This window comes from Anabrus simplex, chromosome 1 (genome assembly GCF_040414725.1).
Source record: "Anabrus simplex isolate iqAnaSimp1 chromosome 1, ASM4041472v1, whole genome shotgun sequence".
Taxonomy (NCBI): Eukaryota; Metazoa; Arthropoda; class Insecta; order Orthoptera; family Tettigoniidae; genus Anabrus; species Anabrus simplex.
Window position 1 is genome coordinate 1153963561 of NC_090265.1, and position 24750 is coordinate 1153988310.

Here is a 24750-nt window from a genome sequence, read left to right on the forward strand (position 1 = left end):
TGTCAATCACACCCTCTCTCTTCTACCCTGGCACTTGATGCAAGTGGGTGAAGTCCAAGAAGCAGTGGACCTGTTCTATGACTGGACTCGTGCTGTGATCTGTGACCTTGTTCCCACTCGTAAAACATCCACAGATGCCCATCTTGGAAGAAAAGTGACACCAAAATTGCAGATATTAATAAAACGAAAGCCTGGAAAGACTGGAAAATGTCACCTTCTGAAGCCAGCTATAAAACTTTTTCTGACCTTCGCAAACACAATAAACAGCTTCTAAAACAGGATTACCAGGACTACATAAACTCTGCCTGCCTAGAAGTGAGAAGTAATAGCAAAAGATTCTGGTCTCTGATTAAACAGCAGGAAAAATACAAAGCATGTGCCAGACACAGTGACTTGGGGTGATAATTTAGCCAATGGTAGTAATAGACTGGAAATTTTCAACGATTACTTTGCGTCTAATTTTGTTTCACCTGTTCAGTTCCCAGATTTTCCATGTATTGATTCTGTTCCTTCTCATAGTCTCCGTAATCTTTCCACCTCTGAGTCAGAAGTCTATTCTTTACTTTCCTCCCTGCCAGAAAACAAACCTACTGGTCCGGATGGTCTCAGTCCTATCTTCCTTATGAATACCGCTACAACTCTTGCCCATCCCACTGCTGTTATATTTAACCGTTGCTTCTTATCCGGCTACTTTCCTGACAAATGGAAAATCGCTAACATCACTCTGGTTTTTAAAAGTGGAAAGAGGTCTGATGTCGGAAATTATCGTCCGATTTCTATATTACGCACCCTGTCACTCATCTGTGAAAAAATTATCAACCACCGTCTTCTTTCTTTCACATTTCCTTATATATCATCCCAGCAGGATGGTTTTCTTCCTGGTGGCTCCTGCCTAACTAATCTGGCTGTTCTTCTCTATCGTGCAACATCTGCTCTTAATGCCCGTTCTCAGCTGGACATGTGCTACATTGATATTGCAAAGGCTTTTGATACCGTAGACCACACACTTGTTTCCTATAAACTCCCAGAACGTTTTAATATCCATGGTCGCTTAATAACTCTCCTGCAGAGCATCCTCACTGCCAGAACTCAGTGTGTGGTTCTAGATGGGTTCAGTTCGACTCTTGTTGTGGTAAATTCTGGCGTCCCACAGGGCAGCGTCCTAGATCCGCTTCTTTTTGTCCTATTTACTAATGATCTCATTAATGCTATATCCTCCGTTTCTTGTGAAATTCTACTATTTGCACATGACTGTAAAATACTCAAACAAATCGATTCATTATCAGACGTAAACTCGTTACAGAGTGGGCTTAATTCACTCTCTGAATGGTGCTCCACATGGCGTCTTAAGCCTAATCCTGCCAAGTGTTCCTCTATTTCGATCACACTTCCTAAATCCCCGATTCTCAGTAAATACTCCCCTCGGTAACCAGTTCCCAACTCTAACACAACAAAATGACTTAGGGGTGTTGTATGACAGCAAATTGTTATTTGTCCCCCATATACAAAAGATAACCTCACGAGCAATGTCACTTCTCGGTTTGTTGTATAGATTTTCTGACATCACCGATGTCCACGCCCTCCGAGCCTACTATGTATCTTGCATCCTACCAATTATTGAATTTGCGTCTCCTATTTGGTCTACCTCTTCACCCACTAATCTGAATCATATTGACCGCATGCAGTCATTCTTCTGTGCCATTGTTAGAGCCAGAGTATCTGATTGTCGAAACTTGAACAGTAATCATATACTAGACAAGTTAAACCTTCGCCCGTTATCTAGTCGCAGGAAAGTAACCGACCTTAGATTCCTACATAACGCTGTTAACGGTTTATTTCGTTCTCGCGAACCTGCATCCTTCTTTTCGCATACCAACCCTCCTTAACTCTATCTTCTGACAGGAACTTGGATGTTTTTTCTTCGTATGCCTCCTTTAATTGATTCTTCCTTAACTTAACCTAGTTCATTTTCTTCATATTAATTTTTTTCTCTTCTCATTGCTGTCTTCTCTTTTTTTACGTAATGTAATATTCATTTATTTATTTTTACTGTACTATACCATTACTTATGTTTTACGTTCAATCTTCAATTTTCCCCGTTGTTTCTTTTCCCTTTACATTTTGTTCATAATAGTTGTGTCTCTATTGTTATTTTGTTAGTTTTTAATTTTTTCCTCTACTTTTATTAGTAGATGATTTTTCCTCATTGTTCTTCCACTTATTTTTTTGTTTGCATTGTGCTACTCCACTGTAAATATATTTTTCCTTTCCAGAACTCTGTAATTCGGCTTCTCGCTGTTTTGGTTTCCTAAATAAATAAATAAAATTTATACATTTTTAGTGCACACCACATGCATTATTGGGGGGCAGTATTCAAGGTTAATCTATTCAGCCTGCCAAGTGTGGTGGACTGTAGTGCGTTGCACGAGACCAGTGCTGTGGGCCACTAATAGGGCGCGTCAGAAGAAAAGGGCATTGCTTGGTGGGCTGCCAGAGTCCATGGGTTTGGAGTGCTGAACGGTAGGTTTCACTGCAGGACTCTGTGGTACACTCATCCATTCTTTTTAGGTTCTTTACCATTCTGCAGCACCACCTCACTTAAATCCCCTCCCTGCACTGATGAAGCTGACAATTCTCTCTCTCTTTTCTGCTAAACTATGCACATCTTTAAATTCCTAGGCAACATTCGTAACCTTTGCTCCTCCATTCCTAGCTTGATTACATTGCCTGTTTTCTACCATGGGTCAACAAAAAACAACAATTACAGTATTTCAGTGAACAGTATGAGAGGGAAAACGAGATCATTTAACCACAGCAAAAGCACAAGGAAGATTCCAACTCTCTGCACAGACATCTCAGCCCCCTCCACATGTTTATACCTCAATAAACCACTTCTTATGATTTTTTGATATTGCCTATAACAATGGTTTAATGATAAAGAACTTTTCAAATTCAATATAGAAATATATTATAATTACCCTAGCTTGACCATCTTTTCCTTCGTTATCCAGTTTTGAAGCTTGGTATTTCAGATTTTTAATTTCTAGTTCCAATTCTTGCTTCTCTGATTCAATCTTCTCCTTCCTAGAAAGAGCCTGCTGAATTTCTTTGTCCTTCTTGTTGATCTCTTCCTTCTGCTTCTTAACACTGCTTTTAGCTTCCTTTACTTCAGCCTGTAAAAAAATATCCATTTGAATTAACAAAGTAAAAATTAAACACTAGAATCCTATTACATAAACAGTGGCACCAACCATTTTAGAAGTTTCTGGTATAGAAGAACAAGGTAAATGATTAGAGCTTTCTCAAATTCACAATGACCAGATCAGTAGTTTAAAAGAAAAATTTATGAAAGAACAATTTATGTTAAGTGATAACCAGGTTAAAGAGCTCATGATTCTTCTTATGTGGATTATCCAAACACTGATTTCTGTCACATTTCTAAATCACTAGAAATTAAACCTTGATAATAGTCATTACTTTCTTCTCAGTTATTGTGTCCGATGTACTTAACTCAATATTAGAGTTGCTTACATCAGCTCAAGAATATTATTTTGAGTTTAATCTGATAAAACACAGGTGCTGTATACACACATTGTTATAACTTTAAACAATTTGTTCTTTTTACAAGTTATGTTCTGATTTAATATCAATAAGAACACAAATAATGCACTCAAGAAAATACATGCTGTTACTTAATTACATTGGTTACGATATTGCCACTCCAAGTTGCCCGTGCGGTTAGGAGCGTGCAGCTGTGAGCTCGCATCTGGGAAATAGTGGATTCGAACCCCACCGTTGGCAGCCCTGAAGAGGGTTTTCCGTGGTTTCCCACTTTCACAACAGGCAAATGCTGGGGCTGTACCTTAATTAAGGCCACGGCTGCTTCCTTCCCATTCCTAGGCCCTTCCTGTCCCCATCGTCGCCATAAGCCCTATCTGTGTCAGTGTGACGTAGACCAACTAACAATAAACTTAATTACATCTAATTATTGGTAAATAATTCTTCTAATACCGAGTAGCAAGATGGCTGATAATATGCCAAATGTTAAACACGAAATTAAGTCAACCAGATGGCAATACAAAAATTTATGAAAAAATTATAAGTACAATGATTTTTATAGATATCATGGATAAAACAGCACATTGAAAATAGAACACTGTTCAATAATATCCATCATCATTAACTTCCACTTCTCCAGCTGTTGTCATACATTAATGACTTACAGAAACGATGAAACTGCTCAGGAATAATCACAATCTTGCACAGATCCACGAGATTTTTGAGATTTTCCTTCTGAAAAGGAACTGAAGCAGAATACAAAGGCTGAAATTGAAAGAATCTTGCAGTCTTGCTTTAGTTCAGCATGAAAAGTTTATTTTTTCAAATTTCTCAGAAGTGCTGTTGCTGAATTTAAAAATAAATGTATTCTGAGTCTTTCATGAACCTGTTATGCTGCTGGTGGGTGGGTGGGGGGAAGACTGGCTAGCGGACTTGAGCGAAATAAAATAGCTGTCGCGGACCAGACACACAAAAAGTCCTTAATGGCAATTTCAGCAGAGATGGAGACCATTGGTCCAGGCAGTTGGCAGATGAGGTAGCCTAGAAAGGAATGTTGTGTTTGTTCTCAAGACGAGCAGATAAAAATGGCATCTATTCTCCATGTCAGCAGTGGCCTAACTACCTCCTGGCAGCAACTCTAAAATGCCTGGTGACAAGCTCCATGTAAAGCAGACTGTAAAATCATACAATCACATCTTTAAGGAAATGTCTTGTGGATTCAGAACCAAGGTTAGGGCGTCTCTCGGAAATGAGATGCATTGGAAGGGCTTAGTCAGCACAAAAAAATATGCAAGGGTTACCGTTGCGTCGGTGGTGGCTGTTAAACAAGAGAGCTCACACATCGTGTACTGCATCACCGAACATTGGGACTATCTCTGGACAAAGTAGTGAATTAGCCACAGCACATAAAAGAAGGCATAGAAACATATCAACAGTGCAGGAAACAAGATGGAGTGGAGAAATGTCATGTGACACTGGGTGTGGATACAAACTGATATGCAATAGCACCCACAGAACAACTAACAGTGCTGGCATTGTTATATCAGAAAAATATGATGGTTCGGTCTCTGTGGTGCAATGGTACAACTACTGCTTAGTGAAAACCGTCTATGTTGTAAATAGAAAAAAAAATCCATATTTTCAGTGCTCAAGCTCCACAAACCGGCCTGAGCACGGAAACCAAAGATACCTTCTGGACAGGACCTGATGAGAATGCTGAAGTGCCACCAGAAGACTACCATATCACTTCAGGTAATCTGAATGGAGACTTTGAACAGAAGAAAGACGACCACACAGCTCATGGCAGACAAGGATATGGCGAGAACAACGAAGGCCAACGAATCCTTGATAATGCTGACACACACAATCAAATGGTTCAAAAAGTATGATACTCATCTAATCATGTACTACAGTAGGTACAATGCAACTCAGATTCACTACTTCCTTGTGAGATGATGGAACTTCAAAGATGTTTCAGACACAAAAGTTGTTCTACACGAAACTGTTATGATGCAACACTAACCAGTCGTCTGAAAGCTGCGGATAAAATATCCAAGAGCCAAATACTTAGCCAGAGATGGATGAGAAAGAATCGCATGGTTGGGCCTCAAGGAGGAGGAGTATAACGCTGTTTGAAAAGTTATAGTGCCAACGATCACCGTATTTGAAGAGAGCTGGACTAAACTGAAATGCTGCTGATAAAGCCGCAAACTCTATACCTGCAACAATTAAACCAGAACAACAAAGGAACAACAATGACACCTGGCTTTCGAATGACAATGTTTAGGATGCAGTCTTTTTCACAAATCTCAATCCAAAGATTGGTTGGCAGCAATTCTTCTCCTTCATTCCTCTCTGTAATCTGCCGATCTCTTCATTTCCTCATACGAGCCTGCAGTACACCAGAAGAAACAGCTGTACCGTGAGTTTCTTTCGAAACTTTAGTACGTGTGTGTAATGTGGAGAAAGTTCAAAAATATTTCTTACGTTATTTTTACTTTTAAAAATATAACAGGTTTGTACCTAGCGGCAAAATTAACTATAAATATCTCCTGAAAGAATTTATCTTCACTTCATTATTAAATAGATGTATAATAAATGATCAAAAATACCTCCATAGAGTTATCAATAATGTGGTAGATAACAGTTGCTTTCTACAACAATGCTTGTTCAATACGCAGAAAGGAAGTTCAAGACACAGACATCGCTTGTTTCTTCCGATTTCTAAAACAGTATTTTATAGAAGCTCATTACTGTTTACAGTGTGCACTACATATAATGTCACAGTTCATAAATTTTATGATCTTGATTTAGACTTTGTTATTAGATACAATTATTATGTAAAATTATTGAAGAAGGCCGCTTCCTTCCCAGTCCTAGCCCTTTCCTGCCCCATCGTCGCCATAAGACGTAAAACAACTTGTAAAAAATAATGGTAGCACTACGCTGGGCACTTTGGGTTCAGTTAAAGCACTATTTCTGAAGGTATACCTTATAGGTGTATATATGTACTATATTTATACTTATTATATTAATACTTATTTCATGATTAGTTTACTAATTGTCATTACTACTGTCCATTTGTACTTAAAATTTAATGTGCTCTTCATACTGATTGCTACAACTCATCTCTTACCAAGCATATATATTTCATGCATTACTTACCACGATTTTCTTCTTATATGTCAGTTGCTTTAACTGGTGTCAGTTTAAGACTAGAGTTATTTCTTTTGTAGATACTATTTCTTAATTTATTTTATGTTTCATTGTGTGGGTTACTGTAGTCACGTCCTAGTTCGTGAACCATGGGCAATGGCTGAGTGGCCTAGTAAGTGGTTCTGAGAGTCGGGATACCAGTTGCTATGGAACGGGAGTGGGCATCTCGGACATATTCTGAGTCATGGCCTTCCTTGTGCTCAAGCGGCTAGGACTATACAATTCACCGGTGGTCCATAACCCGTTAGAGGAGAGATCCTCACTTGGACTATGTGCAAGTAGGGTAGCATCCTGCTTCATGAATTTACCGAGCTCAGAACATTTTAAGCAAGCCTCGGACCTATGGGAGTAACGGAGTCCCACTCCCTTTTGACAGGCGAGGGACTCCTTGGAAACAACTTGGCAAACGAAATGAAATTCGATGGGGAGCTATCAATATTAACGGGGCTTATGGAAGAAAGAAAGAAAATAGAACTGGCTCAGTCAGCATAGACGATGCATCTGGATGTGCTAGGTGTAAGTGATATTCGGGTAAGGGGAGATATCGAGGAAGAGATAGGAGATTATGAAGTGTACTTGACGGGTGTTAGAAAGGGAAGGGCAGAGTCTGGGGTAGGGCTCTTTATCAGGAATACCATTGCACGCAACATAATTTATGTCAGGCATGTAAATGAGGGAATGATGTGGGTAGATTTGCCAGTTAGAGGAATTAGGACTAGAATTGACTCTCTGTATTCACCATGCGAGGGTGCAGATGAAGATGAAGTTGACAAGTTTTATGAAGCATTGAGCGACATCGTGGTCAGGGTCAACAGCAAGGATAGAACAGTGCTAATGGGCGATTTCAATGCGAGAGTTGGTAATAGAACTGAAGGATACGAAAGGGTTATAAATGTGGGGAAAATATGGAAGCTAATGGGAATGGGAAGCGTTTGCTGGATTTCTGTGCTAGTATGGGTTTAGCAGTTACGAATACATTCTTCAAGCATAAGGCTATTCACCGCTACACATGGGAGGCTAGGGGTACCAGATCCATAATAGACTACACCTTAACCGACTTCAAATTCAGCAAATCTGTTAGGAATGTACAAGTTTTCCGGGCATTTTTCAATGATACAGACCACTATCTGATCTGTAGTGAACTAAGTATCTCTAGGCCTAGGGTAGAGAAACTGAAATCTCTCTGCAAACGAATAAGGTAGAAAATCTCCAGGACGAGGAGATTAGACAGAAGTACGTGGATATTATTAGTGAGAAGTTTCCAACAGTAGACAGTAAGCAGGTTCAGGATATAGAAAGTAAATGGGTGGCATACAGGGATGCTGTAGTAGAAACAACAAGGGAATGCCTAGAAACAACTGTGTGTAAAGATGGGAAAAGGCAAACATCTTGGTGGAATGATGAAGTGAGAGCAGCTTGTAAACGTAAAAAGATGGCTTATCAGAAATGGCTCCAAACAAGGGCCGAGGCAGACAGGGATTTGTACGTAGATGAAAGAAACAGAGCGAAACAGATAGTTGTTGGATCCAAAAAGAAGTCATGGGAACATTTAGGTAATAACCTGGAAAGGCTAGGTCAAGCAGCAGGGAAACCTTTCTGGACAGTAATAAAGAATCTTGGGAAGGGAGGGAAAAGGGAAATGAACAGTGTTTTGAGTAATTCAGGTGAACTCATAATAGATCCCAGGGAATCACTGGAGAGGTGGAGGGAATATTTTGAACATCTTCTCAATGTAAAAGGAAATCTTCCTGGTAGTGTTGCGAACAGCCAAGCTCATGAGGAGGAGGAAAATGATGTTGGTGAAATTACGCTTGAGGAAGTGGAAAGGATGGTAAATAAACTCCATTGGCACAAAGCAGCAGGAATAGATAAAATTAGACCTGAAATGGTGAAGTATAGTGGGAAGGCAGTGATGAAATGGCTTCAAAGAGTACTAAAATTAGCATGGAGTGTTGGTAAGGTACCTTCAGATTGGACAAAAGCAATAATTGCACCTATCTATAAGAAAGGGAACGGGAAGGATTGCAACTACTATCGAGGTATCTCATTGATTAGTATACCAGGCAAAGTATTCACTGGCATCTTGGAAGGGAGGGTGTGATCAGTCATTGAGAGGAAGTTGGATGAAAACCAGAGTGGTTTCAGACCACAGAGAAGCTGTCGGGATCAGATTTTCAGTATGCACCAGGTAATTGAAAAATGCTACAAGAGGAATAGCCAGTTGTGTTTATGTTTCATAGATCTAGAGAAGCATGTGAAAGGGCACCGAGGGAAAAGATGTTCACTATACTCGGGGACTATGGAATTAAAGGTAGATTATTAAAATCAATCAAAGGCATTTTTGTTGACAATTCGGCTGCAGTGAGAATTGATGATAGAATGAGTTCTTGCTTCAGGGTACTTACAGGGGTTAGACAAGGCTGCAATCTTTCACCTTTGCTGTTCGTAGTTTACATGGATCATCTGCTGAAAGATATAAAATGGCAGGGAGGGATTCAGTTAGGTGGAAATGTAATAAGCAGTCTGGCCTATGCTGATGACTTTGTCTTAATGGCAGATTGTGCCGAAACCCTGCAGCCTGATATCTTGGAACTTGAAAAGAGGTGCAATGAGTATGGTATGAAAATTAGCCTCTCGAAGACTAAAATGATGTCAGTAGGTAGGATATTCAACAGAACTGAATGTCAAATTGGTGATACAAAGCTAAAACAGGTTGATAATTTCAAGTATTTAGGTTGTGTGTTCTCCCAGGATGGTAATATAGTAAGTGAGATTGAATCAAGGTGTCGTAAAGCTAATGCGGTGAGCTTGCAGTTGCGATCAACAGTATTCTGTAAGAAGGAAGTCAGCTCCCATACGAAACTATCTTTACATCAGTCTGTTTTCAGACCAACTTTGCTTTACGGAAGCAAAAGCTGGGTGGACTCAGGATATCTTATTCATAAGTTAGAAGTAACAGACATGAAATTAGCAAGAATGTTTGCTGGTACAAACAGGTGGGAACAATGGCAGGAGGGCACTCGGAATGAGGAGATAAAGGCTAATTTAGGAATGAACTTGATGGATGAAGATGTATGCATAAACCGGCTTCGGTGGTGGGGGTCATGTGAGGCGAATGGAGGAGGATAGGTTACCTAGGAGAATAATGGACTCTGTTATGGAGGGTAAGAGAAGTAGAGGTAGACCAAGACGACGATGGTTAGACTCGGTTTCTAACGATGTAAAGAAAAGAGGTATAGAACTAAATGAGGCCACAACACTAGTTGCAAATCAAGGATTGTGGCGACGTTTAGTAAATTCACAGAGGCTTGCAGACTGAACGCTGAAAGGCATAACAGTCTATAATAATAATAATAATAATAATAATAATAATAATAATAACAATAATCGTGTGGCCTCGGCTACCGTGTGCAGACATTTCGATTTGAGGCCATCTGGCTGTCTGCTCGGCAATTTTGACGTTCTATTTTACTCTAGGCCCACTAGATGGCAGACCGTGTAAACCGAAACTCTCTTGGGCGTCTATGGCTGAGATTTTATGAATTTTGTCGGGTAAATACCAAATGTATCACCAGAGATCTTTTACATGCCGACATAGTACGACATGGAGTGTCAAATGGACCTTTTTCCGCCCTTCAATAATCCAACTACCCTTGCCGGGTTTGAACCCGCTATCTTGGAATCCGGAGGCCGACACTCTACCACGGATCCACAGAGGCAGCTACTCTATAATGATAATGTATGTATGTATGTCTCTATTTCTACTTTTATTTTATTCATTTTTAGATATGGAGTATTTTAGGTCGTAAGTCCACTTCGAACATGAAAAATGATTAATGTGCTGTAAATTCAGTTTGCTGCTTTACTTCTTAATACTGTCGTACATTTTTATTTTTAGATATTAAGTTCTTTCTGACATTTGTTATTTTTAATAATAATGAATGTATAGTGACTAAGCCACCTGTAATAGGAGAAACATCTCTGTTGGTGGTATGAAATAAATAAATTATAAATTAAACACCATCTTATTGGAATGTGTATAAAGTAGCCCGTAGTGAAGTGTAGGTCACTGCTGCAACAACAGAAAACCGGTACAGAGACCTATATGTGAAACTTGACATGAGCAAAGGTGAGCAGGACATTTACCAGTTAGTCAAACTGAGGCATTGCAAAACGGAAGACATCCAATGTTTTTATGGCATCAATGATGAAACAGGTAGGCTGCTAGTTGACTGGGGCAAAGTTAGGGAATGCTGGCGGAGCTATTTTGAAAACATTTCAAACGAAGAGTCTCCCCATGCACCAATCCCAACCACCTCTTCAGCAGAAAGCCCAATGAAGGAAACTGACGTCACCGATGTCCAGGCTGCTCGGAAGGAGATGAAACCAGGGAAAGCCACTGGCCCCAGTCTACCAGCAGAGTTTTGGTGCTCTCAATAGTAGGATGCAGCAGGATGGCTAACATATCTTTTCAACCAGACCATCAAAGAAGAAAGTCAAATACCAACAGACTGGCGACGGAGCATCACCAATCTTCAAGAAGGGAAGCCCTGCCGACTGTTGTAGTTACCGCCTGATCAAACTTTTCAGCCATGCAATGGTCTTCGAACATATTCTCGACAAAAGGATTCGCGAAATATCCAAATTTACAACAAACCAAGCTGGATGAGAAAAAAAATTGTGACACAACAGGTGCAATCCACACTGCATAGCTGTTAGTTGAGAAACCCCATGAAAGGAATAGCTGCTGCATCTTGCTTTTCTGGACCTTGTGAAGGCCTTTGATCAGGTACCACATAACCTAATCCAGTTCGCACTACAAGAACATGACATTCCAGAGAGCCTTATTAAGTGGGCATAGTTGCTCTATATAGAACCAAAGAGTTTAGTTCAAGCTGCTGCAGGAGCGTCCAATGACTTCCGCATCACAGTAGTACACTAAAGCTCTGCCTATCACTACAGCTGCTCATTCTTGCGGCGGACAACGTTATATGAGACCAGCACAAGCCAATACCATGGACACTTCTCTATGCTGATGATGTTATGTTGGCTGCATAAAATAAGCTTGATCTCCAGCACCAAAAAGAAGAGTGAAACAACCGAATAGTGCGATTTGGCCTGTACCACAACAAGAAGACAAAATACACAACATTAGATCCTAGAGAAGTTGGAACCATCCGCGTTGACTGTGAACATCTCCCAAGAGTAGCGGAATTTAGTATCAGGGCTCCACAATCTCCGACAATGGCCAACCAATTACACGGTAACAGGCATCACCTATGACCGAAGGATGAAGGACTATCTGAAATATAAGATCTACCGGATTGTTACCCATCCTGTTGCTCTCTATGACGAGTTTTGGACAGGCACAAAGGAGGCAGAAAGTTAACTACTGTAAGTATCATGGAGATGAAGATGCTTAGGTGGACAGCTGACATCACTAAAATGAATCGCATATCAAATGATGTTATTACAAAAAGTTTTTGCGTCACACCGACCCAGAATAAAATGCTGGAATGCTGCCTATGCTGGTTTGGACATGTGTTGCGTGCAGAGGATGATACACTGACAAAGTTAATGCATACACTGTAAGCCGCAGGAGAGGCAATAGGGACGACGAAGACAGCAATGGTCCAAGAGATCACAATGACCTGAAGACTGTAAACTCCATTGAGACATGGCCCGAGACCAAATTAAATGGAGACAATGAATCCTCAGAGCGGATCCTGCCACCAGGTGGGACAAACAAGAAGTAAAAGAAGAAGAAGAAGAAGAAAATTACTTCCATTGCTGTCAACTTTTCCATTCTTTATTATGTGGCACCTCAGTTCTGGAAAATCCAAAACATCCTACTGTTGAATTTCAATTACATTTTACACTTTCTCTGAATCTTTCCTGGCATACTGGTGACAGTCATCATCATCATCATCATCATCATCATCATCCTAAACCATCTCCAGTTTCCCGGGTGTGGTATATGAGCCTCCTCCATCTCATCCTGTCCTTGTACCATTCTTCCTCCACCAACTTGTCCCAATCATGACCTCTCAGCATTAATTTAATTTAATTTTGGAAAATTAATGTTTGAACATGGCAAAGAAGGAGGCTTCACAAATTAACACTTTTTTAAAAAGATCACTGGATAAAAATAATGTATTTATAAATTTTCTTCTGGATGTCACTGAAGAAGTCCTTCGAGTTTGTTCTTTTTGTATAAGGGAACTTATGCATAACTGCCGTTTGTCTCCATCACCCTAAGGAAATTTAAAATCGTGTACTCAAACATTTTGAGTAGTCTTTCAGTTCAACTGACCGTCCAGCAATATATTTGCCTTTTGCAGAAAAGCATGGTTTTCCTGATTGTTGTTTAATTTTTCTGTCTTTTTACAATTTCTCAGCTTTGGCTGTCGCATATGTTTTGTTCAACCCCTATTTCAAAATTTTCATTTGCAAGTGAGTTGGCCATACGCTTAGGGGCGCTCAGCTGTGAGCTTGCATTCGGGAGATAATGGGTTTGAATCCTACTGCTGGCAGCCCTGAAGATGGTTTTCTGTGGTTTCCAATTTTCACCCCAGGAAAATGCTGGGCCTTTACATTAATTTAGACCACGGCCGCTTCCTTCCCACTCCTATCCCATCGACGCCACAATACCCATCTGTGCCAGTGCAACGTTAAAGAAAAATTGCTTTACTAAATAGGGGTTTTTTTTTTCCCCCCTTGTTTTAGCTTTGGTCACAGCACCACTCAGAGCACGGAACAGCTGGCGCAATGACACTGGATCGTTAGCCGGTATAACACGTGCCTTTCCTCCCCACAACATCGTGGCAATTCACCTTTATAGAAAGCTATTTCAAGTGAAAAATTAGTCTAAAACCTACCTGACATTACATTTGATGTTCAAAATGTTGTCCCTCAGCTGTCAAACATGCCTGACACCTCATGAACAGGTTTGCAGACACTTGGGGAATATCAGCCCATGTGATGTTCAAAATAACTCGTGCAATGTTCTCTTGTGTGAGGGTTGTTCACATACACTTTTCGCTTCAACATTCCCCACAGGTAATAATCACAGGTACAGTAAAACCTTTGCTGGCAAGATGTAGTGTTTACAGTGCACTATGTCTTCTGGTATGGGCTAGAATAAATTTGTTACTTTCATTGATCTGTCTCAGTCTCATCCTTGACTTTGACAATATGAAAGTAACTGAGGTATGAGTGATACTAGTAATGCCATTCCTTAAGCAGCCAATTCCTGTTACGAATGATATGAAAATATCGCTCATGAGGTCAGTTGGTGCATGCATTTCAGTGGGTTTGGCAGACTAATATGTAATAGCAACTTCTGGCTCAGTGAGGAAAGCAACAGGAAACTACCTCACTCCTCATTTCCCAAGTATGCTATTTATGAAAGCTGCTGGCGGAGCTGTGGAGGACCAAACCAGCCTTCGGGCTGAATACCCAACATATAAGAATATACACCGTAAAACGTCATTAACCCGGACCAGTTTTGAAAAGGAAATTATTGTTGTTTTGCGCAGTAAATGAAGACTTGTTTTACAGATGATAAATTGCTATTCTCAGTCAAATTCTCTTGCCAGTGGGCAAGTTCACTGCACACACCCCACCTGCTGTTGCTACGCAGCAGACCGGTGACTCAACCCTTTCCTTCCCCCACCCGTGCCTAGCACATGACATTGACCAAGAAACAACGTTCCTCAGTTGCGCTGCAATCTTGGTAGTGTTCGTGAGTTTTCCTAGTGTCTCGGTCGAGGTACAATATCGTGCTCTTTCACTTGCTCATTTTCGGCAATGGCCACGAAACGTAAAAACGTGACTATGGAAAAAAGAATGGAAGCACTGACAGGAAATAATAAGGGACTGTATCTGATTGGAAAAAGAACAGAAAATGCATTGAAGATTTTGTTTCAAGATGATTTTGAAATGAAGTTTGCATAATTGGTGTAAAGCAAAAACTGCTAAACTAGAAACTCTGGATGAAGCATTGTTTGCCTGGTTTTGTGCTGAAAGAGAACCTAGTTTGCCAATTTCTGTACCCATCATCCAAAACAAAGCATTGAGTTTGAGCTAACAGTTGCCCCATAGAGATCCATGTTTTACAGCTAGCCTGGGATGGTTGGACAGATGGAAAAAAGCAGCATGGAGTAGATTAACTTACAATAACTGGGAAAAGCTTGTCAGGTAATGTTGAAGTGACAGAAAAAATTTAAAAAAAGAGTTTGAAGAGTTTGTTAAAAAGGAAGAATTGACGGCACATCAAGTTTACAATGTCGATGAATCCGGTTTACTTTACCGGATGTTGCCGAGTAAAATGCTAGCCTCAAAAGTAGAAGATTCAGCGAAAGTACATAAAAAAGGGAAAGACAGCCTCACCGTAACGGCTTACAGTAATGCGTCAGGAAAGCAAAAAAAATCCTCTCTTTATAACAGGGAAATCAAAAAACCCCTGTGCATTGAAAAATGTGAAACACGATTCATTGCCTGTCATTTACAGCTCACAAAAAAAGGGCTTGGATGGTTAGTGATATTTTCAAACAACGGTATTTCCAGAATTTTGTGCAGTCAATAAAAATATATTTGACGAAGTGTGGCCTTTCCAACAAGGTGGTTTTGCTGATTGAAAATGCACCTTCGCATCGGTCTGTCAATGAACTAGTCAAAGATGATATTTCAGTGACGTTTTTACCACCTAATGTAACTTCTCTTGTTCAATCGATGGACCAAGGAGTTCTAGAAAAAAATAGTGTACAAAAGGCAAATGGTAAGTCAACTGGTAGGGAATGACAGAGAGCATGGTGTAGTAGAGGTGCTGAAATCTTATAAGGTAAAGACTGTTATTTATATTAAATTGGAAGCTTGGGACCAGGCTGGAGGAGAAATTTTGATAAAGTCATGGAAAAACTTGTGGCCTGGTGTGTGTGACTTGCCACAAAACAAGATTGAAGAAGAAAAAAGTAAGCGTGGAAGATGATTTTATAGACATTTAAAAAAATATCAATGTCTGCTCCGATGTTGGTGAAGAAGACATGGACAACTGGTTGCGAATCGACAATGACGGAGGTTATTAATCGATTAGAGTAAGACATAATTGCATCATGTAGTGTTACTGAAAATGAAAATGAAGAGGATTCAGATTCAGACTGTGTTGATGAACCAGCTGTGGTTATACCCCATGCAGAAGCAGTAGCAAAATTAGAGAAATTGATAGTTTATTTCGAGGACTCTAGCTGAAACATTGACAAATGAACTTCTAATGTTAAAGTGGATGCGAGATCGTGCTGCTCGTAAGCAATACACTAAACTGAGACAGCAGAAGCTCACTGCCTTTTTTACTTTCAACTAGTTTGTAGCTATATTGTGTACAGTGTAAATACATAATCCCGGGTCTTTAGCTGCATTTTATTTTATTAGTTTCCATTTATTTCTTCTACCACATTCGTCCGTGATTTGTCTGATGTCCTCTGTGTTATTCCTCACACGTCTCCTAACAACTTCATTTCCTCAATGAATATCATTCTTCAGTCTAAAAAGTTAGTATTTCGTGAGTCTCCCATTCAATCAGCATCAAGACAGTGGCCAACAACACACCTCGAACACTTTAGAACCATCGTCGTTCTACCTACCCTTATTATTCTCTTATTCTCTAAACCATTTCGGCATGCAAATGAGGTTGCCAGTCAACAATGACCGTTTTTTAAAATAGCATAAATCAAGGGCTTGACTACAACATAACTCGCAGCTGTTTCAATTCCACAATCTGTTGATATGCGTTTTGTAAGAAGACTTCAACTTAAAATACGATCATGATTAAAGAAACATCAAGAGGTTTTATAACATCCCTCGAGGATGATTAAAGGATGTTATCAAACATCAAACAGTGTAATTAGCAACCGGACATCTGAAATCTTTACCCTGTGACTGTACATAGTATCTTAACATGGTGTTTATTTTATATCAAGTGTTAATGTATTGTACATACAGTAGTGTCTTAACATAGTGTTTTATTTTGTATTAAGTGTTATTTCTCTTTAAACGTTAAACGATGTTTCATTAGACAAAGTCCCTAACCACAAGATCATTATTTTAATAAGTGCCAACACCAGATATCTTACAAACATTTCAAAGATTCTTTCAAGAACTCCACCAAGGCCTGGTTTCTTCAACAAATGTTAAGTGTTAACTCTGCTGCTAAGGACACTTAACACACTTTAACAAAATGGTTGTCTCATCAAGGATTGTTAACTCTAACAAATTGTTAATGCTTGTGTTAAATTAACCTGGCCACAGTCCTGTGTTAAACCTCTTAACAACTGCTAAAATTTCAAAATGGAGGCATGTAGAAGACGTAAGTTTGAAGCTTTACTGCTGTATAAAGACTATTTATAAACTGAAGAAGGCAAAGGACAACCCATACTAAGAAATAACTACTTTCTAGAGTTGTCAGAAGATATATTTCTAATTACCAAAGCCATAATGAACAAGATACTAGACGATACTGAAAATAGGTTAGAGTTTCCAAGAGTGAGGACAAATATCATGAGGCAGGATCCACTTTGGACCACATGGAGGTGGTAAAACACTAAAATGCGAACACATTTTACTCAGACTTCTCAGGTCTGCAACCTAATAATTTCTGAAAAATTTATGAATCCCCCGATTCTAATGCAACACCTATATAACTGAAGAGTTGCAACCTAGACAAGTGGAGCAGTGGCCGAGTGGTCATCGTACTTGTCACCAAACCGCAACGACTTCAGCTCGAGTCCCGCCATAGACACACTTTTTTTATATACAAATTAAATCATTGTTTCAGGGAATGTGAAGTAAAATGTGAATAAAATGAATAATCAAATTGCAATGGAACTTTATTTTCTACCTCAAATTAATATATATATATATATATATATATATATATATATATATATATAGAAAGAGATCCAGCAGCAACTGTGAGAACGTTTAGGCCTATATTTATTTCAGGTAGAAAATAAACTGTACTGCAATTTGCGTTCCAATTGTTATCTTGACGTTCCCTCACATATTAATTTAATCGTCTTCTTCTTCTTCTTCTTCTTCATCTATTTACCCTCTAGGGTCGGTTTTCCCTCAGACTCAGCGAGGGATACCACCTCTACCGCCTTAAGAGCAATGTCCTGGAGATTCAGACTCTTGGTCGGGGATACAACTGGGGAGGATGACCAGTACCTCGCCCAGGCGGCCTCGCCTGCTCTGTTGAACAGGGGCCTTGCGGGAGGATGGGAAGATTGGAAGGGATAGACAAGGATGAGGGAAGGAAGCGGCCGTGGCCTTAAGATAGGAGGAGAAATGGGAAACCACGGAAAACCACTTCCAGGATGGCTGAGGTGGGAATCGAACCCACCTCTAATCAGTTGACCTCCCGAGCCTGAATGGACCCCGTTCCAGCCCTCGTACCTCTTTTCCAATTTCGTGGCAGAGCCGGGAATCAACCCCGGGCCTCCAGGGGTGGCAGCTAATCACACTACACCACACAGGCAGACATGTTAATTTATTTTGTGCAAAAATCATAGCTGCAACGAGATTCGAATTCACGTCTAGAAGGTTCGCAGACAAGTACGCTGACCACTTGGCCATCACTCTGTTCTGCTGTGATGTAACTCCCAAGCATATATGCCTTGCATTGGAATCGGTGATTCCTCAATTTTTCAGAGGTTATTAGGTTGCGGACCTGACATCTTTAAGTAAAATTTGTTCGCCTTTTAGTGTTCTACCATCTCCACTTTGTCTGAAGCAGATTCTGTGTAATGACATCTGATCTCATTTTTTTCGAAAACGAAAGCGTGTTGACTTAAACCCTTATACACGAGTTACCGTTGAGTGTCTCCCCATAAGTACATTGAAGCTCTGTGAAATCGGTTGACCGCAGGGTCTGGCCTCTACTCGTTAGATATTATGCTTGAGACACTTTTCATGTAATTGTAGGCGACTATGTTCATGAGTGCAAGAAAAAGTGTGTAGAATCCTGCAAAGAATTCCTGTTGCCACTGCAGCGTTAACAAGGCATTACATTATTTTCCCCGCAATAAAATAATGTATGAAAACCATTCAAAACACATCAATTAACACATTTTCCCGATAATAAGAATAGGCTGTATTGAACCCGAGTGATAGGGGTTGTAATTTAATCATGATTTGATATGCGAAGTAGAATATGGTACGCGTATTGAAATGAGGAAAACTGGTTAACAATATTCAGACCTAGGTAATGTGGAAATACGAGCTGAGTACGCGACATAGTGGAGCCATGAGGATTAAGCCTGTCACGATGGCTAGAGTGCTGTTCTCGGTAGGGGGCCTATTCATTTACCAACCAGAATATACGAATGTACACAAATATGTTTCGTACAAGAAGAGAAAGGCGAGTCATGAACAATGAAATAGTTGCAACATTAGCGCTGCAAGGATATATTTGTGTCAAGCAGAAACTTTCTGTGATGTCATGTATTCTCGGAATTGGAGAATGGGAATGACCAGAGCCTCAGGGCATGTGTTGTCAATTTGTTACAAAGGAAAATTCAAATGAACCGCTTGTTCTAGTCCAATAACAAAATTCATTTGGCCAGCCAGGAGTACCATCTTGAAAGATATGAAATAAAGTGTCAATTATTTTCGAAAGTAATCACCAATCAATTATTGCAATTATATGAATCAAATTAAGGAAATTTTTAGATGTCATGCGTAGAAGAATAATAAATAATAATCTCCAAATTAAATAAATTGAACACTGAATTTCCTGGAAACAGGGCAGCTCAAATGCTATTGGCCGAAAGATGACCACGCCGTGAGAGACGCTACGAAACCCGCGAATTATTGTGAAGCGATATCTGTTAATATCTCTGAAATCTGCGATCGTTAGGAGATCGTATTAAACCAGGTGTATGTTCCAGATGAGGGATTTATTTGGTATCAATTATAACTTCCAGTTCAGACTGCGAGTGCCGATTTGAGAAATCCACCCCCCCTCTCCAAGGCACGACGTCAGCTAATCTACCAGTAAGGTCCTCCATCAACAAATGCGAGTGGAAGGAACATTCACTACCTCATTTGTACGGACTAACTCATGTTACGCGTTACTCATTTCTACGGACCGCAGGTACTTACAACCGCACTTACATACTGCATTCAGAGCTCGGGCGAGGTTGTTGTGTTCCAGTCACCCATGGGCCGAGTAAAGTTAGATCACGCCAGATCATGCTACGGTCTGAGCCTACGAGGTGTATATTGTGAATTCAAGTAAAGATGTAATAGTAGCAAGGAGTGATAAGATAGCTTCTTTTAAAGTAACAGTAACAGCAAAGTAAAAGTAATGAGCTCAATCAGGAAGAAACGCATTTCATTTTTTGGACATCTAATCAGGACACCAGAGAACAGGATCATCAGGAGAATAATAGAAAAATTATGGAATAGTAAGTGCAACATTAAGCGGATTACAGAAATCAAGGAAGATATGGATAAACTACAAATTACAGTAGAAGACCTAAGAAACAAAACCGACAAAATCAAGAAACTCGCAGACAAGCAAACCAGACTGCAAATCAGAATCAACAAACAGACAATAGGAAGGGTGATTTCCGATGAAGAAAGAAGGATATGATCAGAGAGAATGAAGAAATACTGGGCTGACTGGAAACTAAAAAATTCTTTGTATAAAGTTGGCTAGAGTGGTCCAATGAAGGCTATAAAATGTAAATAAATAATTAATAAATAAATAATAAATAAATAAATAAAGTAACAGTGAAAGTAGGTGTACTAAACTGTGTGACAGACAGTAAATGAAAATCTTACTGAATAACTGAGCCTGTATTGTAGGTAGCTGAAATAAAACCGCCGTAATAATGAACACATCAAGAGTGCGGCTTGATATTAATTCGGACGTGCTGTGTCGGAGACCGTGAAGCGCGCCAGGAGATTTAATCGACACTCGTTCGTTTTGTGTCCAGTCATTTGTGCAGGAAAAAGGACGAAGATAAAATAGTGTACATAGATAAAATTGGGTCTATGACACCGCAGTGGTATTATATGGTAAAATTTAATTTCAGTGTGTCAGTGTTAATATGTTATAATTATTAAATCAGTGTCATTATTATTAAATCAGTGTTATAATGGCGGAACGCCGTGGAATAAAATATGAAAGTAATATGAAGGCAGCCATCATGGGAGCGTAAGCCGGAAAAGGGGCCAAATGGGCCTCTCGTCTGGAAAGTCTGCCAAGGATTTAAACTACAGATGATAACTGATATGTAAATTTATTTGGGGATGTTACCGTGACTAGGAAAGGAAACAATTTTACTTTTGACTGGGTTACTTCATGTAACAAAATGGATCGCTTCCCGAGTCCCTTCTAAATTTAGTATACATGGACGGAATTAAATTGTAGTATTGTAAATGTTGGGTCATATAATGTATTTAATTTGTTGTACATATAATTCCGTAGATGTAGGGTAGAGAATTAAGTCATGCATGGATTATAATATTAATCTAGTCTAGTGTTTTGCTGGAAATATGATTTCTTCTGGAAAAAGTTTGTAACTTATCTAAGTTATTCTGCATATATTCTGTTTGTTTATGTAAGAGCTATTCATTTTAAAACCACCATTCTCTGGAGCATTGCCTGAGCAACCCTTCCATAGCCTTCTTTTATTACAATTTTGTTCCTTCCAAAAGCTTGTCACTAGTTATTCTTTTCTAACTTTGATCTTTTCTTTTAGATTTCTTCAAATCTTCAAGTTTTTCAAGGTTTATTTATAATTCACTTTCTTTTGCAATTTTGACAGAGTTTTCTTCTTCCTTTCTCTTCTTAAATTTAATTTGATGCTCCATTTTTATTTTTCTAGATGAGCAGATATTGATGTCAGTAGTTTCCTTGTGATTGAGATGAATTCTGTTTTTGTAGTTTTTAAAGCACCTTGAATGTTCATTCTTACATTTAATATTTGTACCAACCTGAATGTTTTGTCATTAATCAGAATGTTTGCCTGTGTAGTGCAATGATTTGCACTGTCAGTTGTTGTCCTCAGTGGCTCAAGTCTGATTCCCGGTCATGCCAGAGATTGAAGAACGGCAGAAGAACTGATAGGTGACTAAAATGGCATATGTAGCTCGCTCCATTACGGGTGTGCCTGAAAATAGGTGCACCACCTAGGGATGATAATACGAGTTTAGTTTTTAGTTTAGTTTTGGCCTGTATATCTGTACTCCCACAGAATAGGGTCAATTCTACCTTAGTTACTTCTGCTACTTTATGATATTTAAGTTTCCCACAAGAACGTTTCAGAATAATATGCAGTTTCTGGTACTCATCAAATGAAGATTTTTAATTTGCTTCAACTTTCTCCAACTGTAACAATTTTCCACTCATCAAATTTCTTACTAAACAGCAACTAAAATTAAATACATGTAGGGTAGGTTCCTCCACGAGTACGCACTTAACGTTAGGACCGCCATAACATGAGAAAGAAATCATAAAGTAACAAATAGTTTGCACAAAGGTATTTACTGATATCCTGGGCACTATATACATATCAGCAAAACACAACTCAAATGGTAAAATAGTAGAAATAATATAAAATGTAAAATATGAGAAATGTGCGCTCTTGGAGGCATATGCCTGTAAGAGTGCGCAGTAGGTCCTCTATGAGTGCGCACCTAACAGGAGTCACATTTGAACACGCCAGCGCCCTCATAGCTAGAACAGGCATCATGCCACCACTGTTTACAGTCTTTACATTGAATCCAATCTTCAACTAAAGGTTCTTCATACTTTTCATCACATCCTGGGCAGAAGATACTGTCCTCAACTGGTGTGCATTTTGTGGAAGCTGTAGCATCAAAAAGCTTTTTCTTTTTTGTAGACTTGCTGGATTTCCGTCCTTTCTCACTCGCGCTTGACGTGGAAGCCATTAACGCATTTTTAAATGGAGATCCCATCATAACTTCGGACTTTTTACCTTTCCTCTTTCGCTTCTCTTCGTGAGTTGCTTTTGGAAGGGGGAGGAGAGTTGAAGGTGACACTATTTCCTCATCTTCTGCATTAGGCATATCAGCAATGACATTGTTTTCTTCAGGTTCTTCTGAGGGTGGAGGGCGGCTCGTAACGGCCGAAGGTTCGAAATCTTCATCTGAGAAAACATCCGGGTTGTATGGATAAATCCCCGTAGCCTTGAAAGAATGATTTGCTTTTTCAAGCGTTGCCACTCTTTCATAGGCAGAACGGAAAATAGAGGAAAGATCCTTCAGAGTGATTGCTCTTCCAGGGTGATTGAACATCCACTTGTCACATTCAGTTGAAAAAGCTGATTTTAAGGGTCCGAAAAATCCTTTGTCAAGGGGTTGCAGCATGTGACTAGCATGTGGAGGAAGTGTTAGTAATGTAATGAACTTGTCCCTACAGAACATAACTGCATCCAAACTACAGTGCGAGATATGGTTGTCCATAATAAGCAGAACAGGATCTTCTTCACTTGGTTTAACAAATTGTTCAAAGTGTTTCAACCAGTCGAGAAAGAGTTCTGTGTTCATGTAGCCCGAGTCAGACATAAGTGGCAGGGTCCCTTCTGGGGCGTCTTGGTACAATTGAACATTCATTCTCTTTCGGGGGAAGATGATGGCAGGAGGAATGAAAATACCAGTGGGAGAAAAGCAACACACAACTGTCACCGTTTGACCCCTCTCAGCTGAAACAACCTTTGCAACATGCCGTTTTCCTTTTGGCGAAATAACTTTTGGAATGCGGTTAGGGACAGTGGAAATGGCACTCTCATCCATGTTGAATGTCCTGTGGGGAGGGATATGTTTCTCTTCTATTACTGGTCTTCAAATTAGTGAAAAATCTCCGGCATTGTACTTTATTGAACCCTATGGCTCTACCTAGACTGCACTTCTCGGGAGCGAGAAGTGCGAGGTGGTTTCTCTTGCAAAACCCATAGACCCAGTTTTTTCCAGCCATTTTTCTTTTTTCATTGAAATTGTTGGCGATGTTGTTGTTCTTTGCGAATTGAAACGCAAGCTGCATTAGCTGCCTCCGTGTTATGCCGTAAAACCTAGCATCCAAGTCCTTCACATGCTCTACTAACATCTGCTCCTGATTGGGGCTGAATATTGGCTTCATTCTTCCGAGAGATGTCGGAACAGTGCCCTGAAAATACAACGGATTAGTGAAATTCCTATGAAATGTGGACATTTAAGAGATAAAATAAAGCAGATACAAATGTTAATCAACTCTTTTTAACCTCAAGTGTGTACTTACAGCTTTCAGTCTTTTCCGTAATGTTGATTCGTTCACTCCAAGTGATTCAGCTATTTTTCTTTTACTCTCTCCTTTCTCTAGTCTTTCCCAGCAATCATTCAAAACAGCTTCGGTGAAAATAAGCTTTCGATTTGATTTTCTCTTACAATAAGACATTTTAACCCTGAAAAATAAAATGTCAAGGCATAAGACGAAGCTTAAACAAGTTGTCCCGTAAGAGCGCGCACTGACGTCCTACAAGAGCGCGCGCGCCCTCTTGCAGGACAATCCACTGCGCACTCTTAAGGGCTCGGTAGTAGTTTTATGTTTTACTCGGTAGATAGCACGAGCATGCAGGACAGAAGGTTGAACTGTGTCAATAACAAAGGTAATGAACTCTTCTCTCTTATAACACAAAAGATAAACATATCGAAGTCTTCCAGGGGTGTGCAAGTACTAACTCACAGTTTCAGAATATTATACGAAAATGAGTGAAAACAGATTCTTACCTGTAACAAGAACAGTAGAAATCACAAGGCTTCAGCGATACAGTACATGGACAATGGCTACACACAGTCGACTGAATACCTCATCACCGATATCGTACACTACTGCCAACTTCGGAATTTTGAACTGCGCACTCTTGTGAGACCGCGCGCTCTTAAAGGAACTTACCCTAAATAAAGTAACAATAA

General features: G+C 39.7%; 2 protein-coding genes across 2 annotated transcripts in view; both read right to left on the minus strand.

The window, feature by feature from the left end:
* SMC2 (structural maintenance of chromosomes 2) overlaps positions 1 to 24750 on the minus strand; it is a 349885-nt gene that overhangs the window by 83647 nt on the left and 241488 nt on the right. The window contains exon 18 of the mRNA XM_067137430.2: positions 2979 to 3173. Within this exon, the coding sequence (XP_066993531.2) occupies positions 2979 to 3173 (195 nt within the window). The remainder of the gene's footprint in view (positions 1 to 2978; positions 3174 to 24750) is intronic.
* Positions 22477 to 23595, minus strand: LOC137497083 (uncharacterized). Its single transcript, XM_068225714.1, has one exon. The coding sequence runs from the start codon at positions 23593 to 23595 to the stop codon at positions 22477 to 22479; it is 1119 nt and encodes a 372-aa protein (XP_068081815.1).